Below are 25,095 nucleotides of genomic sequence, written 5' to 3' on the forward strand. Positions count from 1 at the left end.
TCAAAATGAACAACTGTACATGGGACATGATTTTTCACAAAGATGAATAAAAGCTTTATTATTATTATTGTCGTTCGGGTTAATCCTACAGCAAAGGAGGAATACATACACATCTATGCAATAGCAAGCAGAATAGTTTAGTCTTAAAATGCCTTATAATATCAAATAAATAAAGCAGTTAATACAATAAATACACAAAAAGATTAATAGGAGCCTTCTATAATGCAGGCTACGAGAGGTCGACTTCTAAAGGGAAGTACTGAGGAATCATTATAGCACATCCACAATAATCATAATAACCACCGGAACAAAAACTGCCCCACGTTTGTCTTCTGAGCAGCATATCTATAAGATACATAACGGATCAATCAACCATCCAGAGGGTCACCAGGGTCTCCACATCTCCAGGTCTCCTCTGAGGGGGGAGAACCCTGGGAGAGGAGCATCATTTCGGGGTGAAGGCGGCTCCTCCCCCTCTTTAGATTTGGGCAGAGATTTGAGGAGGTGTTTGAGCAGGCGGGAGCCCAGAGTTTTGTCCATCCACTCGCAGGTGAGCAGCATGTTGTGGACTTCATGCATGCATTGGATGTAGCCTGTGCTGTACTTCTGCTGAGCCTCCAGGCCTAATGTGGGGTCTGCAGGGGGAGAAAAGAGGAGGGGAGTGAGGTTAGAGCAGCCTCTAGTGGGCAAAGTAGAGAATGCATGCAGTCAAATATAGAATTGAAGAGATGAAACCATAGACTGTATATAGGATGAAACCCCTCTTTTAATGGTCACACATGCAGAGCACACAGCACACACAGTGACATTTGGCATCTGCATTCAACCCATCCTAATAGTAGGAGCAATGGGAGTGAGGGAGGAAGGGGGGTGTCCGGTGCCTTGCTCAAGGCACCACGGCAGGGCAGGAGGTGAACTGGGACCTCTCCAAGTCAGTCCACACTCCATATTTAGGTCTGGTCGGGGACTTGAACCGGCGACCCTACGGCTCACAGTCCAAGCCCCCTACTGACTGAGCCACTGCCGGAAAATGTTGTCAACTATGGAAGAAATGGATCGTTTATGACACTGTGGAAAAAGGCTAAGGCATATGCTTTTCAGGAGACTACACAATGCATCTGTTTGCAAATTGTAACCACGACTGTTGAATTTCAGTTTGACGTTTATTTTATTTATTTCATTGTCTTTTATTTATGATCTTGTACTTGTGTTTTCTATCATTGTTATATGCCAAGAAAAGCCACAAGTACAATGTGATTTTTCAGTTTTGTTTCTCCATTATGTACAAACTTAAAGGTAGGGTAGGTAAGAATGGAGAAACCAGCTCGAGTGCGCTATAATTTGAAAGTACGCAGCCGAAAAGAATCTGCCCCTTCCTTCAGACTTCCTTCCAGAGCCCCTCGTCCAACCCACACGAACGTGCACATGACCAATGAGGGCACGAGATAAGTTTGTGCACGAGATGGAAGGCTGACAGGCAGGTAGGCCATCCAGTTATTTTAGCCGGGCCGGCTCAGATGATTGGTCGTGCTTTTACAGCGCAACGGTTTCCAAAGATGAATTTATTTATTAATGTATTTATTGTCAAAGCATTTAATGTATTCTTTGCTATCGGGATGTTAAGAGCATTCCATGGAATATAACTCAAGTTTAAAAAAGATGTTGTCAACTGTTCTTAACATCCCGATAGCAATGAATACATTAAATGCTTTGACAATAAATACATTAATAAATAAATTCATCTTTGGAAACCGTTGCGCTGTAAAAGCACGACCAATCATCTGAGCCGGCCCGGCTAAAATAACTGGATGGCCTACCTGCCTGTCAGCCTTCCATCTCGTGCACAAACTTATCTCGTGCCCTGTGTTTACATGGTAATGGTCCTATCAAGCTAAAAAACGGTCATATTTCACCGTATATTGACTCAATGAATAACCTAAATGAATGGGATGACAGTTAGTATTATAAGGATCAATCCAAACTATAATATGTAAACACGTGTGACATCTGTTTATAGTGCTCATACCCAAATGTGCACATAATATTACATCATACAGTGATCTAGTTGTACCGTCTGTTTCATCTTCTATTATAAATGTACACATCTTTCTTATTTCTGCGACTTCCTTGAACCTTTTTATGTGCTTTACTTTGCTATATTATTCTGCATATGACAAATAGAGCCTTTGAAAGCTTTGAATCGTCGCTTTGAACACATGTTTCTTACCGTGGCTGCTCTGGATGTTTTGCAGATGCTTCACTGTCATCTCCAAAATGTCGGCTTTTTCCAGTTTGGATTGCTGTGGAGAGATGAGAGCATGAAATCACTAATTACATTTATTCAGTGACTGTACTTACGGACACTTTTGAGATACTTGTACTTTAGTTCAACATTTCCATTTTATGCTACTTTGTACTTCTACTCCACTACAGTTCAGAGGTATATATGTACTTTTACACCACTCTAATATTAAACAATATAATCAAGTGTTAAATCAGACTTTAGTTCCACCTGGAGTAAATTCACAAGCTACCCTGCAGTATACAAAGTCATTCAAACTAGCTGCACCTTTACCAGCTTTGAGAACACTTTCATGATCAATCATTATAAAACATATCATATATATTATTCTGAAATGGACCAATCTGCACAATGACTACTTTTACTGTCGCTACTTTCACTATATTTTGATGATAATACTTTTCTACTTTTACTTGAGGAACATTTTGAATGCAGGACTTTTACTGTAACAGAGTATTCCTTCACTCTGGTACTTCTACTTTTACTCAAGTAGAAGATCTGAGTACTTCTACTTTTACTCAAGTACAAGATCTGAGTACTTCTACTTTTACTCAAGTTCAAGATCTGAGTACTTCTACTTTTACTCAAGTACAAGATCTGAGTACTTCTACTTTTACTCAAGTACAAGATCTGAGTACTTCTACTTTTACTCAAGTACAAGATCTGAGTACTTCTACTTTTACTCAAGTACAAGATCTGAGTACTTCTACTTTTACTCAAGTACAAGATCTGAGTACTTCTACTTTTACTCAAGTACAAGATCTGAGTACTTCTACTTTTACTCAAGTACAAGATCTGAGTAGTAGTAGTGCTGAAAGGTGCTATATAAATACAATTGCCTTGCCTTGCCTTACAAGACCTGAGTACTTCTACTTTTACTCAAGTACACAATCTTTGTACTTCTACCACCTCTGCCTTGAAGTAAGCTTGACTCAGACTCCATTGTTTACTTACAGAGAAGGTAAGACGTGATGAAATACTCACATCTAGACTGAACGCTCCGATCACAGTGTCTTTGAGCTGATCCAAACAGTTGTTGATCCTCTCTCGTCGTTTCCTCTCGATCAGCGGCTTCCTCATCTGAAAGATTTAAACATAACTTAAGTGAAATGCAGAGGACAACGAGGTCCAAACTGTGTACCATAACCAGAGGTGTTAAGTTACCAAGTATTAACTCAAGTACTGTACTTAAGCACAACTTTAACCCATAAGGACCCACCGTGACACGGGTGTCACATGAACTTTAAATGTTCTGGAAAGTTCCTTATACAGCTTTAGCCTTTATTTTATCTCATGAAGTCCCTAACTGACACACACTGAACAGTCTGGTGGGTCATGGTCCAGGTCATGTGACTTTGTGTTCCCATGACAACATGTCCAAGATGTCCATGTGCCAGACTAACACATGTGACATAACGAGCTACATTTCAAAAGCTTTTTTTTTGTGCTTGAGTTAATATGTTCTTATTCTTCAATTCAAAGAATGTTCAAACTAATTTAAACCAAAAAATCATCCTCATTAATGAAGTTAAAAATAAGAGTTGTTTTACCATTAAAGCCCAATGTGACATATACGTCACTTTTCAGATATTTGACACGAGGGGGGGTCTCTTGTCAGAAATGTGTTCTAGGTGGTCTATTTAGTCTAAATGATGTTCCCCTTAATTTTCCCAAAAGTAGAGATGGGTCCGATACTTATACTTTACTTGAGTATTACCATTTTCTGATACTTTATACAGTACTTCTACTCCACTACAGTTCAGAGGTACATGGTGTACTTTCACTCCACTACATGTATTTAATACCTTTAGTTACTTTACAGATGTGGATGAATGATGTGAAATATAATCAAGTGTTAAATCAGACTTTAGTTCCACCTGGAGTAAATTCACAAGCTACCCTGCAGTATACAAAGTCATTCAAACTAGCTGCACCTTTACCAGCTTTGAGAACACTTTAATGATCAATCATTATAAAACATATCATATATATTATTCTGAAATGGACCAATCTGCACAATGACTACTTTGACCTTTGGTGCTTTAACTTGAAAGCAGGTCTTTTACTTGTAACAGAGTATTCCTACACTCTGGTACTTTTACTCAGGTACAAGGAAAGAGTACTTTTTCCACCTCTGATCATAACAAGTGGTGTAGAGTAACTAAGTACATTTACTCAAGTACTCTACTTAAGTACACTGTTGAGAGACTTGTGATAATGTTAACTATAAACAACACAAGCTACCCTGCAGTATACAAAGTCTAAAAGTCAAACTAGCTGCACCTTTACCAGCTTTGAGAACACTGTAATGATCAATAAATATAATCTAAACATATAATGTGTAATATTCTGAATCTGCATAATACTTGAAGTACAATTAGACGCTAAAACACTTTTGTACTTTAACAGGAGTATTCCTACACTCTGGTACTTCTACTTTTACTACAAGATCTGAGTACTTCTCCCACCTCTGATCATAACACAGATATCGCTCAATACGTAAATACCTTTCTCTCCTAATACTTTTCTACTTTAACTTGAGTAACATTTTGAATGCAGGACTTATACTTGTGACAGAGTATTCCTACACTCTGGTAATTCTACTACTTCTACTACAAGATCTGAGTACTTCTCCCACCTCTGATTATATTGCTCTATATTCATAAAGTGTAAATACCTTTCTCTCCTAATACTTTGAGTACATTTAGATGCCAAAAACGTCTTGAGTAATATTTTGAACACAGGACTTTTACTTGTAACAGAGTATTCCTACTACAAGATCTGAGTACTTCTCCCACCTCTGATCCTAACAAACATATTGCTCTATATATATATAAGATGTAAATACCTTTCTCTCCTCCTTGGCGCTGGGATGTCTCCCCACGTTGTGCGCCGTGGATGAAGCGGTCATGTTTGCTCCTCTGGATCTCAGCTCGTCTCTAGGGCCCTCGGCGCCGCGCGGCCCTCTTATTTATCCGCCTCAATTAGCATGTGAATGCTCCGAGCTCTTTGGCTGTGGGATTTTCCCACACAGGGGCTCCCATCAGTCAAGACTGACAGGTCACTGGCTCCATTCAATAACCCAGAGACCCGGCCTAGAAAAAAAACACACACTCACAAGCGACAGATGTCCAGCCTGAAACCATGCACCCCTCTCCCCCTCCTCCTCCTCCCCCTCTTCCTCCACCCAACACAGAACAGTTTCCTCTTCTCCCATGGATGAACAAGGGTGTGCAGTTACTGCTTTACTCCAGGGAGACCCTCGCCTATTCTTCTCAGGAGCAACGTTACACTATACCTGCAAAAAGGCCAAAGACACAATAGAGCGACAAATCGCTTCATTATTTATCTGCCAGTATGGGTTTGCCAGTATGCAAGATGTGTCACTTCGACCCAGAGAGGCTACAAGTCTGGTAACAAACATAAAATACACATACCATACTGCTATATCTTACTATATTTCATATTATTTTAAATATGTTTTAATGTTATTATAGTTTTCGTAACTTCGTAGTGTTTCTGTGTTTTTACTTTTATGTATGCACCACGACACCAAGTCAAATTCCTCGTACGTGTCAACTTACCCGGTGATAAACCTGTTTCTGTTTCTGATTCTGATTCTTGTTTTTTTTTGTAATCAAGAAAATATATATGAACATCCTACATTATACGAGCAACATTACCCTACCTGCAAAAAGGCCAATCCTTATCCCCCCCAAAAAACACAATTGACCGGCAAATCACTCGAGGATATATCTGTAAAGTAACCATACTGTACTTAAGTTGGATTTTTGAGAGCCTTGTACTTTACTTGAGTGTTTCTTGAGTATATAAACTGAATACTTAATTCTTTAAATACTCTATAGATAGGCCTATATACTGTATGCTTTATTGTTTATGTCATTTCTTTCAATATTCAATTTCTAACAGATTTACAAAGCCTTTGTTTACCTGCAAAACAAACTTCCCAATGTGCGATCAATTTAGATACTTTAACATAAGTTATTTACTCGTTTTTTGCTGCTTCACTATTCTTGTCTATTGTATTTTTCTATCCTTACCAAAAACCTTAGGCAAATTCCTTGTAAGAGAACACTTATTGGCAAAAAACTGCAGCAGGAGGAGAGTCAGCCTCACTTCATTTTGAGAAACAACTACGGACTACAGTCAGTCTATAAAAAAACAAAACGTCTTGCAGTGTGTGTCGCCAGCTTTGAGCTTTGATCACTCTCCTGTTTTCTAATGTCAGACATCTGCTCTTAACTGTTAGGAGCAGATGTCAGATTGACCAGATGAACCCCCCCCCCCCAACCCACACACACACACACACACACACACACACACACACACACACACACACACACACACACACACACACACACACACACACACACACACACACACACACACACACACACACACACACACACACACACACACACACACCTTCAGACCCCTCAAAGCGCGAGCCCCTGTCAGAGCCACGCGACTGCCAGGCGAATGCCGGGTCGTGGGAACCAAAGCAGAACAATGGCGGCCATTCATCCAAAACTACAAGCAAGTAGAGCAGAGAAGCTGAACTGTCCGGAGGAGGAGGAGGAGGAGAAGAAGAAGAGGAGAAGGAGAGGAGGAGGAGGAGGAGGAGGAGGAGGAGGAGGAGGAGGACACAAAGAACACCTCCAGGGGATGTGAAAAAAAAATGCAATTATAAGAATTAAAATAATCTAATTAAATTAATTGATAATGAAATAAATAAAATAATTTATTTATTAGTCTATTTATTTATTCATTTATTTCTGTATCTATTTATTCATGTTTTTATTCATACATTTATTTATGCATTTATTTATCTATACATATGTCAAGTTCCGTCCTCCATAAGTGAGGGTCTGAGCTCTCTAATCGATCTGAAGCACTATCTGAAGCAGTCACGTGGTATCGACGGACAGCGAGGCTTCGTTTCTCATCGATGACGTCACTAGCCGATACACGCTTCAGCCTCTGCGCAGTACGTCACATCACTATTGGTAACATGTTTGTGTGGAGGGAGCGCCCCCTTGCGTAGTGCACGCGTCCCTATTGCCATGACACCAGCCAACCACAGGGGGCGGTAGAGTCCGCTGCAGAGACACCAGCTCAGAGACAGCGTTAGGAAACAGGAGCTGCACAACCACAAACAAGCGGAGGTAAAATAAAGCAGGTTTTATTCCAAGGAGCACCTGAGTGGCCTTTAGCTGTCTTGACAAAGCGGGGGAAACCGGAGGAAACGCCGTTTAACAAGGTACTGTGTATGTGTGAGTGTGTGTGTGTAAATAAAGCCATGATTCTATTTGCAGGCACTGTGGTGTGAGGCTACTTTAGCCACCAACGGCTGCCTTAGCTACATTATCTATCGTTACTTTGCTTGTTTGACAGCTCTTAATGAGTGAAAACGTTTAAGCTGAACATTGCCTGCCGTTTGTGATGTGCTAATGTCGGGCATGGGCTTTATGGTCCTAGCGCATGGATGTATAAAGAGAACTCCGTTCATTCCTATGTAGTTGCTCAGTAGCGCATGAAGCCAAAACAGAGAGACGGTAGATTCAGACAGTACCCGGATGTGGGCCCATTACGCGTGCGCAGTAGAGGTTTCATTAAGCCCCGCCTCTGATCTACAGCTCTCTGTCAGTCAAATGAATGGAGCGAGAAAATAGATCTGGTTTCAGCTTTTAATCAAATCAAATCTAACGTTATATATATACAACACCTAACTCAAAGAGTACAACAATAAAACAATACTATCTCCCCCTTCCCAGGTAATATCCAGACTAACACATAGCTTTGTGAGTAAAAATGACACTTAATACCAACACAGGACTGAATAAAACGGGAATAAAATAACTATAAAAATGTAACAAAAAGGAATAAAATAAGAATGAAGTTATAAGATGAATGGAGAGGGAAAATAACTCTGGATTCAGCTTTTTTTTAAGCGCATTTTACAACTTTTACACCCTATGGATTTAAATAGGGGCTATAAAAGTGTACGTGCTGGGTAGTTTATTAACATATACAAAAATTACAAGCTAATTTACAGACATCTTTTTACCAATGTAAGTAAATGGGGAAAAGTCTTTTTGGGCCAAAATGACGTCACTGGAGTTGTAGTACCACCGTTTGGCCACTACGACCATTCATAAAAATCTGCCTCAACGGCCGGCGCGCACTTCCTAGCGCGAGGCCTGGCTAACGTTTAGCTAGCAGAGCTGGATACCAAACTGTCATTAGCAATGTCAACGTTACTTTACAAATCTCTACCTTTAAAACATAGTTACTTCTCAAAGTCTATGCTGTTTTTGAATACATCTTAATAAGATTGAGAGTTTCTGTAAAGATTAGGCCCGCCGAGGCCTGCTGTGAGTCGACACACACTTCCAATTAGCACGGTTGTTTGGTGGACAGTGATTGATATATAATAGGCCACGTTTCCCTACAAACGGATACAAAGTAAGATCTCAGGTGAAAGGGAAAGGGTAGCTGAATCACACACCTCTCTTCGGTTCTGCCGTGATGTTAAAACACATTGAGCAAGTATCCCTTTTGTTAGCATTGCGTAAAGTTGTCTGGCTTCACACCATCACAAACCAGGCATGGATACCAGAGGGGCGGTGCTCTATGTCAGACCCTGACCTACAGACCAGGTGGAAGAGTCCTGCACTGAAAACAAAGTAGAACTAACAGAGTGTAGAATAAAAATATAATAATAAAGATTTGTCACAGCAGCATTGTTGACAGTCATTGTGCAAGAATTACAAAAATATTCTTAATAGTTCTTAAAAACTGCAATAACACTGTGTAACAAATCACCTCTGGCTGGTAGAGAAATCTCTGCTCCATAGTTTCTCTCTTCACTGTACATTTTACACTTATATATTCAGTTTAATATGTAATATTCCATCTGTCACATACTTATGTATATATAATACCTTGCTTTATATCTTGTTATTGTTACTTTGTAAATTCAACATGTATATTTTCTACTTTCTTGTTTATTTCTTGTCTTTTAATTTGTTTTGTACAACACCATGTCTTTTTATGCTGCTGCGACACAAACATGTCCCAAATTGGGATCAATAAAGTACTTCTTATTCTTATCTTAGTAGAAAACATAAAATGAACATTGAAAGCATATTATATATACTTATTCACAGTAAAAAAGACATGCATTCACAACAGTGTCTAAGATTACACACTATACTGTAGTAGAAGAAGTAGTCAGATCTTGTACTTGAGTAAAAGTAGAAGTACCAAAGTGTAGGAATACTCTGTTACCTTTTGAAAGCAGGACTTTTACTGTAACTCAATTAAAGCAGAAAAGTATTATCATCAAAATATAGTTAAAGTAGCAACAGTAAAAGTAGTCATTGTGCAGACCTACCTACCTACCTACCTACCTGCCTACCTACCTACCTACCTACCTACCTACCTACCTATAAAGAATCATGAATTGAAAAAAACTCAAGTATAATAAAAGTACGTTCATGTTTTACTTAAATACATTACTTCAGTAAATGTACTCAGTTACATTCCACTACTGGCCTTTAACTACTGCCGTAAACGCAGGTATGTAAAGCCTTCTCTGTCCAACAAAACGCTGGGTTCATTTGAAAGACTTCTTACTTTCCTTTCCGTCTCTAGCCCATGTTAGGGTGAGTTTATGGTAATTATTTGTTATCAGCCACCAGCTCATTTTGAACCTACCATATGCTTCCTTCCTATTTGCGTCAGTGACACTGATCAGAGGTAGCGAGGCGCTTCTGCATTAGTCTGTCAAGACGGATTTGACCTGGCAAAGTCGAGGTGTCTAGATTGATCGAGCAAAGTGCCTCGGTCACCATGTTGTGAACCACGTTTTATATTTCAACTCTGTCACACATGACACATCATTTACGAACGCCCACCTCGGTGCTGGTGCCTGGTTTATATTCCTGGCCACAGCGTTGCTTTCTAAATGTGGACTCCCTGCCAAGAAATAAGAGGACCAGTTTGTGACTACTACACTGCTCCTGTGTTCAGAGTTCAGGTTGGTGACAGACTCTCAGATCAGTGGCTCTTAGTGTTCGATCTGTACCTAATTAATAGTGTTTGGGGCAAACATCAATAGCCCACCATCTTGAAAACATGTCAAAAAGGAGCATATTGGAATTAAATACATTCTTGGCTGAAATGATCATGATATTGGGATTAGTGCTGCTACTTTATTTACATTTTAAATTATTTATTTTACAGATGCAGGGTGTCCGCGGAGTCTTAAAAAGTATTAAAAGTTGATAAATCAATTTAGCGAAAATTAAGGTTATTAAAAAGTATTAAACAACATTTTTCAAGGTATTACATTTTGTAGCTTGTTTTCAATAAGTATATAAATTGTCCAAAGAGGTTGTATTCTACAGTCTGCCTGAATGTAATCATTGCGTAGGTGTGTAGTGTGATTCTGTGTAGTTTATTTATGGCATCCCGTTGGATTTGACGTCATCTGAACAGGACATCGTGCGCTCACTGCTTGATAGCGCGCGAAGGACCGTTTACGCCGGTTGTTAAACAACATCGTTATGGGGAAATGCAAGTTTGCGTCCAAATGGTTGGAAGATAAGGAGGAAGGACAATCAATACTGTATATAGTAAATGTGAGGTAAAGTGTGTCGTCAAGGTAACCGGTTAAAACTCCAAGTGGCGATGAGGTCTTCAAATGTATGGAAAGGGTCTTAAAAAAGATCTTAAAAGGTATTACATGTGACTTCAGGATTCCTGCATATACCCTGAGATGAATTGATGAATTGTTTGGTCTATAAATTGTCAGAAAACAGTGGCAAATGTTGATCCCAGTTTTACAGAATCCAAGGTGAGATGTCTTGCTCTGTCAGTCCAAAACTCAAAGATATTAACCTAAATATGAAAAACTTGAAAAGCAGCGAATCATATTTGAAAGCTGAAAACAGCATTTGTTTCTGCCATAATTTCCTTACAATTGTACATTCGTTGAGCTCTGAGTTTAAATCAAAGTTGTATTGATGTGTTTTTTTCTCTGAGTTCTTGGTATAGGTCATATAGTCATTATTTATAACCTAGTACTTGAGCAAATAAGAACATTTAGGCTGCTTCTTTGTCTGTTCAAAAACCTTGCCTTTTGCCCCATAGTTTGTGTAAGGTGGTCCGCTGAGTGGGTTAGGGAGTTGTGTACAGTAGATAAGGGTCCTTGTTAAGTAACACGAGCAGCAGTGAGATATGATCTCTGTGGTTACATTTTCACATGTTTTGTTGTGTTTTGTTAACGGAGGAGTTTACTGACCTAAATACGTTACCTGAGAAAGTACTGTATATATTTAGTGAGGTGTTGTTTACCTCACTTTGCAGGGAGAGGGTCAAACAAAGGTCTGAGGCTATGTCATGGTAAACAACGCTTGGTTAATCATTCACTGACGATGACCAGATGATTCACAACATCACCGATGACTCATGAAGCATTAAAGGTCATACCGAGATATATAACGTTTACTCAAGTTGCGTAAATGCATCGTCTTTCTGCCAGTGTGTTTTATATATTCAACCTGGCCAATTTAATGATATTCAATTCCAGCAATGGACTTTTAATCAGGGTTAGCCCCACTGTTTTGCTTTAGGGGCTAGTCGTATGTTTAACAGCAGGTTGTTAATGTGCACTTGAGTGGGAAACCAGGGCAAAAATAGGTCTGAAAGAGGAACACTAACAACATATTTTTTCGGAGATAGGCTCCAACAGTACTTCCTCCTTCTCTCTCGGGATCTGCGTTTTTTTTTTTGACACTACACTTGGGCTAGAAATTAAACGTTACATCATAATACTGATCGGATAATTAGCACTTAGTTATCTGTATCTGTATATAAGTGCTATCTAGTAAGAAGCTCATTGACCATATCATAAAAAGGCTGTCCATCTTGCTATCGTGGTAGAAAGTGAACTTGATTTAAAAAGTGAATGAAGTATCATGGAAGAAGAAAAAATAGACGTGAGATGAGAGAGTATTCAATAATATTTAACAGTGATGACTCGTCTTACCATGAGCAGTGAGTGACAGGTGTGGGCTAGCTTAATTGAGAAATTAGTGAAAAAATAATGCCCCATTTTAAAAAGATAATTGTGGTTAAATTACTTTTTTTTTTAACATGCAAATCATTTCACTGTCATTTCAGTCGTACAGTTGTAACATCCAACCACGCTGCTGTTTTAAAATGTATTATTTTATAAAGGTGTAGCTCATGTTGTACGTGTTATATCGACTGTTCAGATCTGTTTTACCTTTGTCCAGACTTGCATGTCATTGCAACGTCTGCATGACAATTCTGAATCATTTGTGAGTCACTGGCTGTATATCTGTAATCTTCACCGACTACACCATCTATTTCTGAGCTGTCTTTATAGCTGCTTGTGAGATTGAGCTACGCCAAGCTTGAGCTTAAAGTATAACAAAGATATTGCCTGGAAACACTGGGACCGTGTTGTTTTTGTTTAAATTAATATATGAATGTGTTGCCGTACATTAATGTAAGTCTGACCCTTCTGTGCTGTTCAGTTCTCTCCATATGTTGTGAAATCACACCAATGTGCAATAATGTAAAACAAAAAACACAGACTACGACACCACTGTTGTGCAATAACACTTGTGTGCAATATGTATATTGGATACATGTATTTTCAAAGTCAACTTTATTGTTTGTGTGTACAGACAGAGTGATCAAAATACTGTTTCCCACAATCCCGAATAAAAAAATACAAATATCATATGTATAAAATATGTATATCCGATATATACGCAATCAACAGACACATTTATACATATGCACACATTAAGATAAAAAAACACAACAATCAATATATACAAAATAACAGTCACTTCAATATCTTTGGGAATGTACAAGACTGTCCATAGCAGCGAATGTAACTTAATTTATAATATTATTTGCATACCCTTTTATCTAATAGTGCTTTATTTTGTGTCTCTTTCTTCACTTTTGCTGTAACGTTGTACATTTCCCCTCTGTGGGACGAATAATAAAGGGATTCTGATTCGTATAAAAAGCTCTGATAAATTTGTACGTTTCCTCCCTCAGGTGGACAGTCCGCTGCCTGGTTGCTCGTGGTAACGCTCCGCCATGCCTTTCCCCTTTGGCAAGTCCCACAAGTCGCCGGCGGACATCGTCAAAAACCTCAAGGACAGCATGACGGTGCTCGAGAAGCACGATATATCCGACAAAAAGGCCGAAAAGGTAAATTCACCTTAAACTCGTAGGATTTATCACCTCATCACTCTTTGTCTTTATTCGGATACCTGTTAGCAGTAGAATTAGAATTGGCTATTCCTCCTTGGGCCCAACATGAAATAAAAAATGTAAAAATACATGATAAATTCCAAGGAAAAAAGGTGTCAAAAATAATACAATAAAACGTTTTCTAGCAAGGGAGTTTTCTACTCACACCCTTATTTTCATTATGTTTCTCACAATATAACTCATAGTTCATAGTGTAACTATACAGAGACACAGTTTATTTATAGTGTCTGAAATAAATAAGAGTTTGAACCAATCTTAAAGGTGGGGTAGGTCATTTTGGAGAAACCAGCTCGAGATCGCTAGAATTTGAAAATACACAACCGGAAAAAATCTGCCACTTCCTTACAGAGCCCCTCCTCCAACACACACGAACGCGCACATGACCAATGAGGGCACGAGATAAGTTTGTGCACAGATGGAAGGCTGACAGGCAGGTAGGCCATCCAGTTATTTTAGCCGGGCCGGCTCAGATGATTGGTCGTGCTTTTTACAGCGCCACAGCTTCCACAGATGACATTTTTTAATGGATTTTTTGTCAAAGCACTTAAGATATTCATTGCTATCGGGATGTTAAGAGCATTCCATGGAATATAACAAAAAGTGTATCTCGAGCCGGTTTCTCAAACTTACCTACCCCACCTTTAATTATTCTCTTGAACAATATACACCTGACCCATGGCAGTGTTTTTTGCGTCATATTTGTTTTCACGTTAGGCAACAGGAGCTGTCTTCCTGTTGCGTGCCGTGTTTGATAGTTGTGATGATCATACCGAGTAGGGATGCTCCGATCGATCGGTCACCGATCGAGATCTGCCGATACTCACTCTCTACCGATCGATCGGTGCTCTCTAAACATGCCGATCGCGAGGGCCGATCGCATGACGTAAAATACATGACACTTTTCTCTGTACGCGGCAAAACAAGCTCGCCAAAATGGCTTCACCGGTCTGGCATTATTTTAAGGTGTCCGAAAAAGACAGTAAAATAGCGGTATGCAACGTGTGTGTGAAGCAGAAATCCTGCAGCTCCACCCGCTGTGATGGGCGGTGTGAGCGGAGCAGAACACACACTAAGAGTTAGACCTAACACACTTAGCTATTTTATCTACCTCTGGAACAAGCTAAACTAGTTATAAATATGTTTATTCTTCACTGTCGGCCTCACACATTACTGGATCAGCGAGCTGCATGAGACGATACTGACGGGCTGTCAGGAGAGGGAGAGCGGGGGAGAGAGAGGGGGAGAGAGAGGGGGAGAGAGAGGGGGGAGAGAGAGGGGGAGAGAGAGAGGGAGAGAGAGAGAGGGAGAGAGAGCGCTTCCGCTCATTTCTCCCGTGGTATTATCCAAAGTGAATGTAAACTTGAATAATATACATAATTTGAATGTAATAATTAAGTTGATTGTTGTTTGTGGAAGCTCCAGTGAATGAGCCCCATTAACTGAGTTTTAAACATCACTTTAAATGGAAGATTTAAAGTGATGTTTAAATCTTCCATTTAGGCCCCGCCCACTCGATCGGATCGGCGATCGGTATCGGCAGATACTGATTCCGGCGATCGGCGATCGGCCCCAAAATTGGCGATCGGAGCATCCATAATACCGAGTAAAAACAACCTTTCCCATAATAATATCTTTGGTGGATGAGTCACTTTTACAGTTCTGATCAAATCCATAAAGCATACGTGAATCTCTGCCTGACAGTTAACCAGCGCAGGTTGTCAGGCATGTCTATAAAACTAGTTCTGTAAGAGCACTATAATGCCACTTAAGAAAATGAGTCAACGTGTTAATGATTGTGTGTTTTTCCACTGCTTTAATGTCAAAGCTGCTCCACCAATTGCACGTCTGCTCAAAGATTGTAGGTCAACCCTTTGATTTAGGAAAGTTAGACTCTTCTGTCCACGAGTCACCCTATGCCTATATTAAATACACAGTGAATCGCAGGTCAAATGTACATTAGTAAGTAAGTAAGTAACATGTATTTATAAAGCACTTTTCACAGACAAATTCACAAAGTGCTTGACAAAACATCATAGGAATCATAAAATAATAAATGACCACACAAGCCACGTGTTAAGAAGTGCTAAAAACACAAAAACAACAAAATAAAAACACAATAAAAACACAATAAAACATAGGATAAAAATAGAATAAAATAAAAGCACACAGGAGCATTAAAGGGTCTTCAGAGATTTGAATATCATGTTAAATAGGCGCTTTCACACCGGAGTACTTTTCCCGTTTAGTTCCCATAGTTCCTGGGATTTTGCGTTCACACCAAAAAGAGAACTTAGTTCATGAGAACTTTTACCCCCTTTTCAGTGCCTGCTAGAGAGGTGGTACCATCCTGGAGAGAAAACAGTTCCAATTTCTGATTGGCTGGGCGGATTGCAAACCACGCCCCGTAAAACTCGGAAAGGTTTTGTGAAGACGCCATTGTATTTGCTGGCATTAGCATTATTAGCATTAGACCCACGCACCAACGGAGAGAGAATAACTTATGGCAACACAAAAAAAAAAACATGGGAGTGGTGGAGTGATGAGGAGGTGTCTGCGTTCTGACGATTTACTCGGAAGGCTTCAGTAGAAGCTGCTGGGAGTCCCAGCAGCTTCTACTGAAGCCAGTCCCCAACTCCGGGGACTTCCGGCCGGGGACTTCAGGTGGCAGTATACGCCGTGAAGTGGTTTGCGGCCTGCTAGTAAACCCAATTGCCTAATCTTCCCTCAGGGAACTTATTCCGGTGTGAACGCGATCTGTACTTAGTTCCATGGGGGTACTAAGTGCTGGGAACTAAGTACGACAAAGTACTTGGTGTGAAAGCGGCTAATGTCTCTTTACTGGTTTCTTGCTTCAATATTTGTCCTTGTCGATGTTTCAAATGGAGCTGCTGTCATTCAGGTAAAAGGACAGACTTTACCTGGAAATAAAATGTTATCATATCGCATTCAGGCCACAGAGGAGGTGTCAAAGAGCCTGGTGGCCATGAAGGAGATCCTGTATGGGACGAATGAGAAGGAGCCCCAGACGGAGGCAGTGGCTCAGCTCGCTCAGGAGCTCTACAACAGCGGCCTGCTCAGCACCCTCGTAGCAGACCTGCAGCTCATCGAATTTGAGGTGAGAGTTTGTGACATTTCGTAAGAGAAAGGGAGAGAAATATCAAATTAATGTTTGATACGTTTTCATTTTGGTCATTTGGATTGTCTACGTTGTGATTTTATTTATTTTATAACATCTATTGCAAGTCTGTCCGTCTGGTTGCTCTCCCCAAGGTTTCTTACATTTTTCCCCCGTTTATTGTCGTTTTTTGGGGGGGAGTTCTTCCTTGTCCGCTGCTGAGGGGTTTATAAACAAAGGGTGGTGCATGTTGAAGACACTGTAAAGCCCCCGGAGACAAAGTGTAATTTGGGCTTTATACATAATGTAAACTGATTGATATAGAGTGGTGCAGTGACGAGTCCTAAAACCAGGAAGTGAGTTAGCATTTCACCACTTCCTGTTCCCTGGTCTCAGAGCCAATGGGATCTCTCCATAGGATTTAGGAAAATATCTGGAAATAAGGTCTGAGGTTGACACACATTTAAGAGACAGATCACGTTTTTTTAAAGAGTTGACGTGTCTGAAAAACGATGGTTGTTAAGTGGCTGAATAGGACTACAGAAGTTGTCGAAGCCGTTGTACGTCATTACGCCAAACACGTAAACACTCCCGCTAAGTTTGTTTGCCCCTGTTCTGCTTGTAAGCAAGTACCTGCCTCCTGCAAACTGTTAAAACAAACGCTTCAACTTGTACAATTTAGAATCTGTATGTTTGAATATGGATCTTAAAGGTAGGGTAGGTAAGAATGAAGAAACCAGCTCGAGTGTACTAGAATTTGAAAGTACGCAGCCGAAAAAAATCTGCCCCTTCCTTCAGACTTCCTTACAGAGCCCCTCCTCCAACACACACGAACGCGCACATGACCAATGAGGGCACGAGATAAGTTTGTGCACAGATGAAAGGCTGACAGGCAGGTAGGCCATCCAGTTATTTTAGCCGGGCCGGCTCAGATGATTGGTCGTGCTTTTTACAGCGCCACGGCTTCCACAGATGATATTTTTGTATGTATTTATTGTCAAAGCATTTCATGTATTCATTGCTATCGGGATGTTAAGAGCATTCCATGGAATATAACAAGTGTTTCTGAAGTGAATTACCTACCCCACCTTTAAGTAGGCGTGACGTTGAAGTCGTGCTGCTGAACTCGACTGTAGTTCCTTTATAGCATAACGTTAGCATTTTGCTTCTGGCGATTAGATTTATGATTCGAAAATGATAAAAGTAGGGTAGACATGTGGATATTATCCGTCTGAACAAAACGTGCATTCATCAAACAGCTTCGTTTTCCTTATTTCGAGCTATTATCCAAAATCCTATGGAGAAATCCCATTGCTTTTTTTGTCGAGGGAACCCGAGCGCAGCTTACTCCCGGGTAAATACGTCATCCCTGCACCGCTCTATTACACACATTTATAACACACGTGGGCACACGCGGTGGAGGTTTGTCCAATGTTTCTGAACATGGTAAGAATGTGTCGTATCAACATGAAAAAGGGATGCATGTCCACGTCATCTCCCTCTCTCTCTGTGGGCAAACTCGTCTCCCTGCAATATGTCAGACTGCTGCTGCTGCAGTGTTACCTGACTCACTCTCTCAGCATGACTCACTGTGTGTGTGATCATCTTCCTCATCGACCCTCCTCCTGCCTCAATTGGAAAATCATATAAATACGACAGGGATTCAACATTTTTTGAAACGTGTTCTCCGATGGGAGCATGCAGTGGGTTTGTCAGTATGATGACTTTTATTGGTAGCTGTCAAAATCCTTATCTTTATTTTAAGAGGACATAATATAGTTCCTCTTTGCTAAAACACCAAATAAGAACAGCTATTTTCCTTTAATTATGTATAATTGATTTCACTTATCAGCTACTTTTAACATCACGTTAAGGGCTGGAAATGAAATCGTAATGTCATCTAATTTTGCTAAACCTGAATATTTTAAATAAAGTGGTGCTGCATGGATGTCCTGGCCCACAAAACGACATTTTTCAGATTTAATAAACAATCTTTCTTTGGTAAAGATACAGAAATATCAAGCTATGATCCCTTCGTTATATATTTTCAATTATAATTATGCAAAAAACAATCTATCCATCCTCGATCCCAATTGCTATACGAGTCAAAAATAATTGCAATATGTCATTTTCTTCCAAATCGTGTATCAAATAAAACAGTATACATTGTTTTAAGAACTGCATCTTGGCTCTCTACGTTTCTCTATCTCCTGATTGCATTCTCTTTGGAAGTATGTTGTTAACCCTTTTTGTATTGCATAAATGAACTGCTGCTTTATCACGTCTTGATGTTTGCTTTGTCTATTTCCTCCAGGGTAAGAAAGACGTGGCTCAGATCTTCAACAACATCCTGCGGCGTCAGATTGGCACCCGGACGCCCACGGTGGAGTACCTGTGCACCCAGCAGAATATCCTCTTCATGTTGCTCAAAGGGTAAGTACACGTGTAGCTTTAAAACATTAAAGCTGCAGTCCTACAGCTACAAAATGGACATATTCACATCCTGGACTGACGTGCCTCGGCTGTGACTTGTAAAATCACAATGTAACACGATTGATGTCGTCCTTGTTCAATAATCAAGCACTTTTCTGAGTGGAATTGCTTAATTAGGACATTCCTAGTGCTTCAGAGCATTGAAGAGGTTATTTATTTGTTTGATAGTTCTAAGTCTTGCCTCCTTATTTTTATAAAACCCTCCCCTGAGCATAGTCTGCGTCTGTATCACGGCTACAGGCAAAAACATTCAATTTGAAGATGTATCTATCAGTTGTCTGTATATTAACAACACACATGTTACTTGAATGTGTGTGAAGACCTTTCCCCCCCCCGTGTGTGTGTGTGTGTGTGTGTGTGTGTGTGTGTGTGTGTGTGTGTGTGTGTGTGTGTGTGTGTGTGTGTGTGTGTGTGTGTGTGTGTGTGTGTGTGTGTGTGTGTGTGTGTGTGTGTGTGTGTGTGTGTGTGTGTGTGTGTGTGTGTGTGTGTGTGTGTGTGTGTGTGTGTGTGTGTGTGTGTGTGTGTGTGTGTGTGTGTGTGTGTGTGTGTGTGTGTGTTGTGTGTGTGTGTGTGTGTGTGTGTGTGTGTGTGTGTGTGTGTGTGTGTGTGTGTGTGTGTGTGTGTGTGTGTGTGTGTGTGTGTGTGTGTGTGTGTGTGTGTGTGTGTGTGTGTGTGTGTGTGTGTGTGTGTGTGTGTGTGTGTGTGTGTGTGTGTGTGTGTGTGTGTGTGTGTGTGTGTGTGTGTGTGTGTGTGTGTGTGTGTGTGTGTGTGTGTGTGTGTGTGTGGTGTTAAGTGTTAAGTGTTCTCATGTGTGTCTTCTCTGTGCAGGTATGAGTCTCCAGAGATCGCCCTAAACTGCGGCATCATGTTGAGGGAGTGCATCAGACATGAACCGCTGGCCAAAATCACGCTGTGGTCGGAGCAGTTCTACGACTTCTTCAGATACGTGGAGATGTCCACCTTCGACATCGCCTCGGACGCATTCGCCACTTTCAAAGTAAGATGTTAAAACCTCTGCGACTCCTTTTACAATTTTTCCCCAAAGCTCTTCAAGCTCTCCACAGCAGGTCGTGGGTTTCACTAATTTGATGTAATGGATTATTTCAGCTTGTGCTTCAGTTTGTTTTACCTTCAGTGTCCTAAAGAACAGACTCATAGCCCAAGTGATAATCATTAAATCCATTTATTTTCCTAATATTTTGCATTTTCTATTTGCAGGACCTCCTCACAAGACACAAGCTACTGAGTGCAGAGTTTCTGGAGCAACATTATGACAGAGTAAGTCCTCACTCCACTGAGATATAGTATTTAAAAAGCAGAGGATGCATCCCATGTCCACTCATGATGAGAGCTAATTAAGAAGAAGTCAACATTCAGACTTTAAAGGGGACCTATCATGCAAAATGCAATTTTTGATGTCTTTGATACATAAATATGTGTCCCCGGTGTGTCGGGGAACTCACGCAGCGTCAGAAAATAAAACCCTCTCTCTTTTCCTCCGTACCCAAACCTCTAAAAACGGGGCTACAACGGAGCTGATACAGATTTGCGTCCAATATGTAAATGTGGACCCACAACACTATCAGAAACGTTGCTATCAGAAACAATGCCGACTGTTTTGGACGTAATATGGTCGGTGTTTACATTAGCATCGCTAACACTCAGAGCTAACCTGTACTGGAGAGCATGTGTGTGAAGAAGCAGGAAATCAAAAGGAACTCACCTTGTGGTATAACCGGCAAGAGAGAAAGCCTTTGAGCTCCATACTGTTTCAGAAACAATCCTTGATAATCCATGATATGGCGTTTCATCACGGCAGTATTTAGTTTAGACAGTAGCTGCCGGGTCCAGCATGAGCTCAGACCCCTACTTTTTTATTTTTTTTAAAGCTTTATACCCAAAATCAGCACTTTAGAAACAGGAAGTGAAATAGAGGGATATGAGGCATGTCTAGAATGGGTGATCTGTTTGGTATTTTGAGCAAAACACTTCATAGACATGTTTTTTATATATTTGTATATATCTGAGACCTATGCTATTGCCTACAAATAGCATGATAGGTGACCTTTAAGGTATTATCTTTAAAAACATAGAGTTTGCATGACAGCAAGAATGACGTGTTTATTCTTCATTAAACTATACAAGAGGTGCTGCTTTATTGCAACATGCACTTGCCTTGAAGTGGAAATCAACATGTTGTAGATTACTCGATGGAGTGAAGTGTTTTCTTTGCACCGGTTACATGTAAAATAAACCTGGAAGTCTCTTTCCTCACATCGCTAAATCAGCTGTGAGGTGCATCATTTGCAGGCATTGTGTTTTGATACAAGACATGAATACAATTATAAAAAAAGCAGCTTCTTGACCACCTCTATTTTCCCTGTCTTCTCTCCTCTTCCTTTCTGTCTAGTTCTTCAGTGAATATGAGAAGTTACTCCACTCTGAAAACTACGTGACTAAAAGGCAGTCCCTCAAGGTAAGGGGTGTGCGTGTCGTGCCTGTAAACATGTCTCATGTAGTCTTTTCAGAAATCTATTTTAAGACGGTCACAGTGTTTGGTTTCTCTAAAACCATTCCACCTCCAACTCCTTCACGAGACTGCCATCTAGTGGTGGAAGCGCTTTATAGGTTTGACATGTTGCTCTGAAGCTCCTTAAACATCGGGTGCCTTCTTCACTTGTATTTTATAAATACATCGATTGCTTTCTTTATCTTAGGCTGAATAACATGCATTGTGTAGCTCAGAGTCACTTATTTGTATTAAAATGAAAACAGACAGACACATTATTACCGTCAATTGAAACCAACCATCTCTTTCAAGTTTGTAATTAAGCTCAGATTTCTGGTTCAGTTTAAGGTTTGATAACAGTAGTTGTGTGAGTACCTATGTTTTCAGATGTTATAAGGACTATTTGGACTAACTCATCATGTTGGTTTCTTAACTATATTTTAGATTGGACCTTAAAGCAATAAGCCTGTCCATTTGGCGAGGTTAAATATTGATATTTCAGGGTGTCCGCGGGGACGTAAAAAGTATTAAAGGGCATTTTCCAAGGTGTTACATTTTGTAGCTTGTTTTCAATAAGTATATAAATTGTCCAAAGAGGTTGTATTCTACAGTCTGCCTGAATGTAATCATTGCGTAGGTGTGTAGTGTGATTCTGTGAAGTTTATTTATGGCATCCCGTTGGATTTGACGTCATCTGAACAGGACATCGCACGCTCACTGCTTGATAGCGCGCGAAGGTCCGTTTACGCCGGTTGTTAAACAACATCGTTATGGGGAAATGCAAGTTTGCGTCCAAATGGTTGGAAGATAAGGAGGAAGGACAATCAATACTGTATATAGTCAATGTGAGGTAAAGTGTGTCGCCACTGTAACCGGTTAAAACTCCAAGTGGCGATGAGGTCTTAAAATGTATGGAAAGGGTCTTAAAAAAGGTCTTAAAAGGTATTACATTTGACTTCAGGATGCCTGCATATACCCTGTATTTATATTCTGTTTCTCACTCTGAAACCATCTAGTTACTGGGCGAGTTGCTTCTCGACCGACACAATTTCACCATAATGACGAAATACATCAGCAGGCCAGAGAATCTCAAATTAATGATGAACCTGCTCCGGGACAAGAGCCGCAACATCCAGTTTGAGGCTTTCCACGTTTTTAAGGTAAACATTAAAGACACCGTTTTTAAACCATATCACAGATATACATTATCTTCACATATTAACATCCTTACCACCCCCCCGCTCCCCTCCCCTCCCTAAACTACCAGGTGTTTGTTGCGAACCCCAACAAGACGCAGCCCATCCTGGACATCCTGCTGAAGAACCAAACCAAACTCATCGAGTTCCTCAGCAAGTTCCAGAACGACAGAACGGAGGACGAACAGTTCAACGATGAAAAGACTTACCTGGTCAAACAGATCCGGGACCTGAAGAGGCCGGCCCCCCAGGAGGCCTGAGAGGAAGGCTGTAGAGGTGGGGTGAGGGGGGGGGGGAAGAAAACATCCGGACAAAGTCTGCTTAACGGACCCATCAGCAGCCGGTTTCTGAACAAGAGGAAACTAAACCAACGCACCCACATCAACTCATCAGGAAGTCGACAGCTCCTCTGCTCCGCCGTGAACTTTTATTTACTTATTTTTCTTTTTTTTTAAGTATTTTTCCTTCAAAAGAAATAAGAGAAAATAATAGATGCTGCTGCTGCTTTTCTTTCTTGCACATTGAGACATGTTAGGTATATTATGATGAAAGAAGTCCATCGAACATAGTGTGACAGAAAATGTCCGTGCACTCACAGTTAGGCAGACTTCCTGACACACAGTTTTACACACACACACATGTATTACATTAAAAAAACATGCATACACACATAATGCAAGAATATAAGACCTTGTGATGGAAATGGTACGAGTTGAACATTTGGTGTGTTGGTTGCATGCCTTGAAATGTGACATGGCTGTACCCAGCGCGCTCTGACGCTCATGTTCAGCGCCACAGACTCGGCGTGCACGTGCATCACATCTATGCCTTCATCCAATAAAGACACGGTGGTTCATTTTCAGCGATTCAGATGCCATCACAGAACCATTGACCTCCTGTGTGCTTTCTTACAGCACCGAAAGCACATGATGATGAGGAGGAGGGAGGGGTGTAAAGGTGTGGATTCAGTGAAGCCCCCAGAGTTGGTTTTTTTCTGGGAAAGGGTGATCGTGTACATATACCTTTTTTTTGCTTTGTAGATTTTTGTTTAACCTTGACATATGAATATATATTATATATATATTACCTTAAACATCCCGTTGTTGGTTAATTGTAACCTTATGACTTTCTAAACCATACAAAAAGTTAAGTGACATTGTTTTACATTTTACTGCTGAAATGGTTGCTGTTGGGTTTATTTGTACATACAGGCTCACATTTAGCTAACCTATAGGATATTAACAATGTGGAGGAATGTCATGGTATTAGCTCTGGATGTGTTTTATTCTCCCGTCTACATTTCGAGTATCTCTCAGATTGCTGAAAATGTGCAGAAGAGGGGTTTGGGGGAGCATTAACTGAAACATTAAAGCTGTGTGTTTGTGCACTTTGTGAGGTGCTGAGCGGAGTCGAGGGGATTCACCCCCTTCCTCTATTTCATTAACTTGATTTGTCTTACTCTCAACCACTTTGCTTCTGGCCTGGGAGAGCAGTGAGCCCCACAGAGAGAGTGTTTCAGGGGTGAACTCGTCAGCACCATTCTTACTTCCCCCCCCCCCCCCTTCTCCTCATGTTGAGCCTTTCTTGGTTTATAATTCCAGTACAAGTTTTAGTGTAAAGCATCGTGACTAGCGGACTCATCTGGGCATGCTGGATTGTCCTCATGGTGGAAAAGGCAGATGTGTTCATTAACAGCATGTCATTAACAGCATGTCATTAAAAGTGAATACATGCAAGTAAGGAAATATCCGTGCGATACTCAGAGAGCCGGCAGTCCCTCCATCCGCATCGAACACGCATGCTCCTCCACTGGCTGTGCATGATGCTCTACTAAAAGATGTTGTACTGGAATTGTTTCTTTTTTCCTAGTATTTAACGTTGAAATGTCAAACTAAACTTTTGGCTGTATGTTGAGGCCAGTTTCAGCTTAGAGCGTGTGGGTGCGTTCAGCAGTGTCAAAGGCCTGGGCCCTACAAACATAATAAAGAAGAACAAAAAAAACATTTGGAATAAAATAATGCTGTGGTCATTGTCGTCCTGTGTGCAGAAATGGTGTGGCGACATTAGAGTGCTCACCGCAAATGATCCATTGTAGAAATGTGTACATCAGAGTTCACGCGTACTATAGCAGCTC

General features: G+C 40.6%; 2 protein-coding genes across 4 annotated transcripts; one reads left to right on the forward strand and one right to left on the reverse strand.

The window, feature by feature from the left end:
• Nucleotides 1-37: 37 nt before the first annotated feature.
• her8.2 (hairy-related 8.2) lies at nucleotides 38-9,144 on the reverse strand. 3 transcript variants are annotated; one of them, XM_034114536.1, is made up of 5 exons: nucleotides 8,832-9,144; nucleotides 5,151-5,397; nucleotides 3,287-3,382; nucleotides 2,228-2,300; nucleotides 38-635 (listed from the first exon to the last, which is right to left on the reverse strand). In XM_034114536.1, the coding sequence occupies exons 2-5, from the start codon at nucleotides 5,211-5,213 to the stop codon at nucleotides 385-387; spliced, it is 483 nt and encodes a 160-aa protein (XP_033970427.1). In that variant the 5' UTR covers nucleotides 5,214-5,397; nucleotides 8,832-9,144; the 3' UTR covers nucleotides 38-384. The 3 variants fall into 3 exon arrangements, with proteins under 3 accessions (XP_033970427.1, XP_033970426.1, XP_033970428.1); XM_034114535.1 differs by lacking the exon at nucleotides 8,832-9,144 and having other exon boundaries at nucleotides 5,151-5,790; XM_034114537.1 differs by lacking the exons at nucleotides 5,151-5,397; nucleotides 8,832-9,144 and adding an exon at nucleotides 3,522-3,623.
• Nucleotides 7,363-24,986, forward strand: cab39 (calcium binding protein 39). The gene is made up of 9 exons (XM_034114534.1): nucleotides 7,363-7,583; nucleotides 13,430-13,585; nucleotides 16,599-16,763; nucleotides 19,078-19,196; nucleotides 20,085-20,253; nucleotides 20,475-20,534; nucleotides 21,667-21,732; nucleotides 22,782-22,925; nucleotides 23,033-24,986. The coding sequence occupies exons 2-9, from the start codon at nucleotides 13,472-13,474 to the stop codon at nucleotides 23,219-23,221; spliced, it is 1,026 nt and encodes a 341-aa protein (XP_033970425.1). The 5' UTR covers nucleotides 7,363-7,583; nucleotides 13,430-13,471; the 3' UTR covers nucleotides 23,222-24,986.
• The last annotated feature ends 109 nt before the right edge of the window (nucleotides 24,987-25,095 follow it).

This window comes from Trematomus bernacchii, unplaced genomic scaffold (genome assembly GCF_902827165.1).
Source record: "Trematomus bernacchii unplaced genomic scaffold, fTreBer1.1, whole genome shotgun sequence".
NCBI lineage: Eukaryota > Metazoa > Chordata > Actinopteri > Perciformes > Nototheniidae > Trematomus > Trematomus bernacchii.

Excerpts from the sequence above, each read along its gene's own strand:
- cab39 (XM_034114534.1), top strand. The coding sequence starts at position 13,472 with ATGCCTTTCCCCTTTGGCAAGTCCCACAAGTCGCCGGCGGACATCGTC. Across the intron at positions 20,535-21,666 it reads TGGAGCAACATTATGACAGA|TTCTTCAGTGAATATGAGAA; the intron begins GTAAGTCCTCAC and ends CTTTCTGTCTAG. Across the intron at positions 21,733-22,781 it reads CTAAAAGGCAGTCCCTCAAG|TTACTGGGCGAGTTGCTTCT; the intron begins GTAAGGGGTGTG and ends GAAACCATCTAG.
- her8.2 (XM_034114536.1), bottom strand. The coding sequence starts at position 5,213 with ATGACCGCTTCATCCACGGCGCACAACGTGGGGAGACATCCCAGCGCC. Across the intron at positions 2,301-3,286 it reads TCGGAGCGTTCAGTCTAGAT|CAATCCAAACTGGAAAAAGC; the intron begins GTGAGTATTTCA and ends ATCTCTCCACAG. Across the intron at positions 636-2,227 it reads AAACATCCAGAGCAGCCACG|ACCCCACATTAGGCCTGGAG; the intron begins GTAAGAAACATG and ends CTCCCCCTGCAG.